Source organism: Penaeus monodon, chromosome 16 (assembly GCF_015228065.2).
Source record: "Penaeus monodon isolate SGIC_2016 chromosome 16, NSTDA_Pmon_1, whole genome shotgun sequence".
Classification (NCBI taxonomy): Eukaryota; Metazoa; Arthropoda; class Malacostraca; order Decapoda; family Penaeidae; genus Penaeus; species Penaeus monodon.
Window position 1 is genome coordinate 17,525,329 of NC_051401.1, and position 7,500 is coordinate 17,532,828.

At 40.0% G+C, this 7,500-nt stretch overlaps 1 protein-coding gene across 1 annotated transcript in view; it reads right to left on the reverse strand.

Moving 5' to 3' along the window:
- LOC119582960 (transient-receptor-potential-like protein) overlaps positions 1-7,500 on the reverse strand; it is a gene marked incomplete at its 5' end in the record, with an annotated part of 17,474 nt that overhangs the window by 9,464 nt on the left and 510 nt on the right. The window contains 7 exon segments of the mRNA XM_037931474.1: positions 1,416-1,542; positions 2,255-2,362; positions 3,272-3,445; positions 3,947-4,148; positions 5,899-6,041; positions 6,425-6,665; positions 7,204-7,307. Coding sequence (XP_037787402.1) covers positions 1,416-1,542; positions 2,255-2,362; positions 3,272-3,445; positions 3,947-4,148; positions 5,899-6,041; positions 6,425-6,665; positions 7,204-7,307 — 1,099 coding nt within the window.

Genomic DNA, 7,500 nt, shown 5'->3' on the forward strand with positions numbered 1-7,500 from the left:
GTGAGATTAAGAGAGGGAGAGATGAAGGGTGATGAGGATGTGGTGGAGGGATGAGAAGGAGGTTGATAAGATGGGAGAAGGGGAAGGGATGAGAGGGAAGTTGATGATGAGACAGAGGAAGATGAAGGGAGGGTTATGGTAGTGGTAATAGGGAGATGACATGATAGTGATGAATGGGAGGTAAAAATGAGAATAGATGTTAGTCATGAGATAAGGAAATGATGATCAGATGATAGTGATGTTGATAAAAGATAAAAAAAAGATGAACAGGTGATAATGACGATTATACTGAGGGAAAAATGATTCACAATACTGGTGATAATGGCATGAACGGTGTGGGGGGAGGGGGGGACAAGGAAATTGCACGTTTATCTAATATGACGAAAAGTTGAGAAAGATGTGGAAGGAGAGAAAGAGAGAAAATTGCAAGGGCATCTAAAAGATAAATTGATATAGTCATGATACAGATACGAAATAGATAAATGGTAGTAACGAACACTTTTTTTTCACAGGAAGATATGGACGATAAAAAACGGATAAATATGTATGAAAGAAGAAGAAAATACAGTGATGATACTTTTTTTTTTCAAAATATGTATATTACATAAAACAAAATAACTCGAGATCTAAACAAAAATCAAACAAGCAAACAAGCTAATAAGAATGATGATAATTTATAAATATGTGATGGATTATGTTAAAAAAATATATTTTTCAACGTGCGCAAAAATATTTTTTCGTCACAATACAAAAGTTTGAATATTTATGGGGAAAACAAATGCTATTGTGTAGCTTATACTGAAGACCCAACTATGCAGATTTATGGAAAAAAGTGAAAATTTTTGGATCAGTGAAATAGAAGAAAGAAAATATTAGAAAAAATACAGGAAAATGATATGTGGAGAAAAATAATTAAAAAATAACTTCAAACAGGCTTGGATAGACATATTACATCCAAATAACAAGATTAAGAATAAGCATACGATTAAAAAGGAGAACGAGACTAAAAGAAATACGAGAGACTGAGAAAGGTAAAAAAAAAAAAAACAATCACGTTAGAAGAATAGAAAAGAACGAAAATATCTTCATATAAGATAATGATAGAAAGAAATTCACACAAGAAGAATGCAAGAAAAGAACAAATAACTGACATAAAAAAGAAACCAAGCGATAAAGATACATCAAAGAATATAGAAAATATAGAAACAATTAAAGATAATCCTAGAAGAAGAATACGTGAAAAAAAACTCACAAAAAAACAACAACAAAAAAGCACACACACACACACACGAAACATGAAAAGATAACAAACACACACACACAGAAGATAAAAAAAAAAAAAAAAAACACGCACACGAAAAGAATACGAGACACGGAAATCGATAACAAGAGCAAAGAGAAAAGGCGAGACTCACGCAAGAAGAAGAGATAGGAGGCAGAGTGGATAAGGAACTTCATAAACGGAGTTCGGATAAGTGCTCCGGTAGGGCTATCCGGAGTAAGAATGTAGAGGACACAGTACAAGGGAAACAGAGCCACGACCTGAAAGAGTGTTATGAGAGAGTTATATAAGAGTTTTGAAAAAAGAGTTATAAGGGTTTTGAATTAGAGTTATAAGAGAGTTAGAAAAATTTATGAGTTAGAAAAGAGTTATAAGAGTTTTAAAAAGAGTTATATGAGAGTTGGAACGAGTTATAAGTATTAGAAAGAGTTATATGAGTGTTATAATAGTTATAATAGTCATAAAATTCTTATAAAGTGTTAGAAAAGTTATAAAAGCGACACAAAAATTATAATTGTTAAAAGAGTGTTATAAGTGTTGCAAAAGAGTTGTAATATAAGCGATCAAATGAACATTGCAGTTAGAGTTAACAAGAGGGACTCATGACGAGACTGAACAGAAGAACTTTACGACGAGATTGAACAGAGAACAAAGTGTAAGAAGAGTAAACAGAAGAACGATGCCGTAAAATTGAGCAGAGATCATAACACAAGGGAAACAGAGCCGCGACCTAATCATTAGTAAAGTGAACAGAGAAAAATAAAAGGAAAAAAAAAAACCCGGCCAACAACAGCCCTGACAAAAAAGCGATCGATCCCCATGACAGGCTGTAGCCCTCAGGAAATCCCCCTCGAGGAAGTCCCTCTCAGACCCCCCTCCCCCTCAGGAAATCCTCCTCAGGAAATCCCCCTCGAAAAATCCCTTTCAGAACCGCCCCCCCTCCCCCCCCCCTTCTCAGGAACTCGCCCTTACCTTAATAATCTCCAGACACTTCTCAATGACGGCTTTCCTCCTGAAGCCGGGAAGACCTTCGTACCAGAGGGCGGCCAGCAGTTGTTGGATGTTCGGGTGAGCCACAAACTGGGAAACGAGGAGGAGGAAAAGGGTGATTTGGGTGATGAGGATGGTGGTGCACTGGTGATGGCGAGGGCGAAGAAATAATGGTGGTGATAGTGGTGGTGCACTGGTGATGGCGAGGGCGAAGAAATAATGGTGGTGATAGTGGTGGTGCACTGGTGATGGCGAGGCGAAGAACTGATGGTGGTGATGAACTAATGATGGTGAAGGGGATTTTTATGAATGGATGATGGTGATGATGGCGATGACAAACAAATCAGTAACGTGTGTTGAGAACTGGAGGGTTGAAGAGGTCATAATAAAAATTTTATTTACCTCAGTGGTTAAACGTGTGTTTCAGGTGTTTATTTGCTTTTGAGAAGTTATTTACCGTTTACTTACGTCTCTATTTATTTAGGTCTAGCGATTTATGCATTTACTATGTTCCGTCTACCTATACGCGTGGCTGTGTTATGTTTATCGTGTCATGTCGTTTATAATTTTAGTTTGTGTGGTAAGCTATTATTGGTATTTATTAGCGCGGTTACAATATTTTGAAATATATTTTGAAATATATTGTTTCTTCTAATGTGGTTTTGAAATATGTTTTATTATTCATACTCTCAATATGAATATAATATCTATCAACAATGTCATCATTCTCACTACTCGTAACTCTCACCAAGTTAACTGCACAGATATAAGAAAAAATATAATAGTAATGTTATTGATTTTAAAGCGTAGGAGAGAAAAAAAGAACATGAACTATCAAAAAAAAAAAAAAGACACAAAAACAACCAACCCAAAACCAAACGAACGAACATTAAGAATAACACACACGCTTAAAAAAAAAAAAAAAAAAAAAAATTCAAACCAAGAACATTCAGAATTTCCCACGCGTGAGGTCTCAAGGCGAAGCCCTCTCTCACCGACCTTCTTCTGCTTGTAATCGATGGCGAGTTCGAGGCGGCGCAGCATCATGTGCTCCCCGTCCTCGTAGGGAACCACAGACTCCGGGTCGTGGTTGAGGATGACAGCCAACTCGGTGGAGGATCGAGTGTGACTCAGCAGCTCCTCGGCGAATCCCATACACTTGCGACGGAGTTCCTGCGGGGAGAGAGTGGGGAGTTTCGTGGTGAGTGGGAGAGTTTTGCGGTGAGTGGGAGGGGAGTTTCGTGGTGAGTAGGTGAGGAGTTTTGTGCTGAGTGAGTGAGTTTTGCGGTGAGTGGATGAGGAATTTTAGGAGTGTAAAGATTTGCGGGAAATTGGAGAGTGGAGTAGTATAATTTTTGGGTGTCTTTTTGTGTGGTAACGTGCGTGTGTAAGGATGATGGTTCGGATGTATGTATACAGTATATATTCACAGATCAGATGTGCACATACACACACACACACACACACACACGCACACACACACATACACACATCCCTTAACACCCACGCATACAACACACACATGAACCCTTACTATATAACCCTTGCCCTCTCCCCTACCCACTCACCCGTCTAACCCACCCCCTTAACCCTCCCAAACCCACCACTACCCCCACCCTTAACCCACCCCCCACTACGCCACCACTACCCCACCCTACCCCACCACTAACTCACCGTGTACTCAGCCCTGAACTCGTGCTCGGTGTTGGCCAGGTTCTTCAGTTCCCAGGAGAGCTCGAAGGCCGTGAGGATGGGGTCGGTGGAGGACAGGGCGATGAGGGAGGGCGAGGCGAGGGCGCGGTAGGCGTTGATGCGAGATCGGGAGTGACGGAGGGAGTCCTCAGAGGAGGTCTTGATGCAGTCGGGGCAGCCGCACCTGGGGGAGAAGGGGGGGGGGAGGACGGGAGGGAGGGAGAAGGGGAGGGAGAAGGGGGGGAGGGAGAAGGGGAGGAGAGGATGGGAGGGAGGGAGAAGGGGAGAGAGGAGGGATGGGGAGGGAGGGAGAAGGGGGAGGGGAGGAGGGAGAAGAAAGAGGGAGAAAGGGAGAAAGGGGGATGGGAGGAGGACAGGGGAGAGGAGGAGAACGAGGAAGGGGAGAGGAGAGGGGAGGAGGAGAGAGAGAGGGAGAGTTTGTTGGGGAAAGGAGAGGAGTCAGTGTGGAAGGGTTAGTGGGGGAGAAAAAGGGGAGAGTTGGGGGTGAAAGGGATGGCGCGGGAGGGGTGGGGGATGGGTAGAGGTTCGGAGGGAGGGACGTTATTAGTATCGTTATTGTTAATTACCAATTTATTACGTCATTATAGAACATCATAATATTTCATTATTACAATTATTATCATTATTCCCGCTATCATCATGGTTTCCTTACCATTATCACTTTGTCAACAAGAAGTTCATTAATGTACACGCAAGGGAAATTACCGTGCCATATCATAAAACTTTGTCCATCAATGTGAGACATGGCGCTGTGTTTTAGTCTTCCAGAATATTTCTTAATAACTTTAAGTAACACGAAGGCCGTTCGTCAGCAATAAGAAACCAATTAGATTACGAAGAAAATGTTAACTATCCTAAACAAGGCAAGGAGAGAATGATTAAAGAGGAAAAGTAAGGTTATTTATATGGACTTTATAACTATCCTCCCTCACAAGGCTGTCGACAACACTGGTTTTCACTCATTCTGATGTTTTTTTTTTGGAGTAAATTAGAACTGTTTAGACTGGAATCTTTGGCAGTGGAGGCAATTTATGAATTTGTTTTGTGTGCTTTTTCCAGATATTTAATATTTCTTTGTTGGAAAAAAAAATTATAAAGATTTTTTTTCATAAAGGTATCTCATGCCATTGCGAACAATGCACAATCTCATTTTCTTTATACATAAAAAATAGTTCCTTTCTCTCAACTTTGACCTTCAAAAGTCCAGTGATAAAGTTTGATTTTAAGTAATATCATGCGAACCACAGTAAAAGAAAATTTTTATATCATGAATGGCCAACATGTACGAACATTTCACAGAATTCTTTATAAATATTTCATGCCCTCCCATGAACTGTTATTGCTGTAATATCCACTATTATTCTCATTATTGCAATGAAAAATACTTTCATAAGTATGATTACTATTATTTTTACGTCCACATTCACACACACACACACACACACACACACACACACACACACACACACACACACACATATATATATATATATATATATATATATATATATATATATATATATATATATATATATATACATATATATATATATATATATATATATATATATATATATATATATATATATATATATATATATATATATATATATATATATATATATATATTACATTATCATTCTACTCTGACCAAAATCATCATCATCATAAACGTGGATATCTTTGCTGACATTCATTACGTTATTATTAGTGAACATTAAAACAGCACGATCATAATAAAGAAAAAAAAAAAAAAAATAGGATTAAAAAGAAAAGAAAAGCAAAGGACAGAAATGAAATAGAAGAAATAACAAGATAAATAAAAAAGAAAAGAAAAGCCTAGAAACGTAACGAAAAACAAAAGAAAATCGCGCAGCACCGAAGCCACAGAGAGCCGCAGAAAACGGGCTTACCTAATATCGTGAGGCATGGGCAACATAGCGCCACGATCCAGAAGGATTTTCAGGATCTCATAGTTGTCACGATGGGCGGCCAAGATGAGGGGCGTAATCTCGGGCGTGAAGGCGGAGGTGTTGCGGTCTGCCATTTCCCAAGACTGCGGGCGTGAGCGGGGGAAAGGCGGGAGAGAAGGAGGTTGAAGTCAGGAGGTTGAAAATTATATTTATCTTGATGCCTTGTTTATTGTTTGAGGTCGTTTTTATCCTATTCTCAACTACTACGGGTAGAAGGACCAGTCAGATGAGAGAGAGAGAGAAGAGAGAGAGAGAGAGAGAGAGAGAGAGAGAGAGAGAGAGAGAGAGAGAGAGAGAGAGAGAGAGAGAGACTGACAAACAGATAGACAGGTAGACAGACAGAATAACTGATTGACTAACAGACAGACAGGCAGGAAAAAAAAACAGACAGATCAACTGACAGACAAACAGACAGAGAAAAACTTGAAAACAAAGAAAGAGAAAAAGAAGACAGACAAGGACTCACATAGGGCTCTCCATCCTTGTGGATGACCTCCTCGTGCTCCAGCAGGACTTCCACAGCCTCCACAAACTCGGAGTCGATGGCGTGGAGTAGAGCATCCCTCGTCTCTACCCCCATCACCACCAACATCTCCACCATCTCCAGGTTCTCGTTGGAGATGGCCATGTGGAGAGCGCCTCGCCCAAGAGGGTCTACGCAATTCATGTTCATGTAGTCAGAGTGCCTATGAGCCTTCTGTAACATCCTGGGGGAGGAGGAGGACGCGTTTATATGGCTTTCTGCAGACTGTTGGTTCTGTTGCTCCGCTCTGTTATTGTATTTGGCTGTGCTTGATATCTTTATTAGGCGGAATAAACAATAAGTTAAAAGGTGAAAGCGATTAGATGTTAAACTTGGATAAGATGTCAGTGTTAGGTCGAATTACATCATACATGAAACTTGATTGTGAAGATAAGCAAACTTAGGCCAAAGGCAAGCAAATTTAGAGAAGTCACACTGAATTATAGATCACATTTAGTTCAAGGCTTCATACAGTATATCATTAATACCTTTTAATGCAGAGTTAAGGAAACGCCAGATACAAGAAGACAGAGCAGATGAGCAGGCATAGACATGCATACAGACAGACAGGGAGGACAAACACAAAGACACTTATACAGAAATGACGGAACAAAACAGACAGAATACGTAATCATAAACACGAAAAGGACACACAGGCAACTGGGTAGAGACAAAAAGGAATGAAAGACAGACAGAAAAAAAAATATAAACACTGAACTTACTTTCGCGTGGTTTGGCAGTCACCTCGCTCCACAGCTAGGAGAAACTTTTTCTCCTCCAGTGTCAGAGGCTTGGGCAAGTTAGGCATCTCAACCTTGCCTTTGGACTGTGGGAGGAAACAACACGGAGAAATAAATACAGAGAGGAGGTGAAAATAAAAATGGAATAAAAATGTACAGAGGAAAGCGAAGGGAAAGATAAGGGTTAAGTCAAGGGGTGAGAGAAACAGGAAAGAGATGGAAGAAAAAGTTAATGTTTATGTACGGATGGGGAAATACACAAGGGAAGGAGAAAGAAAG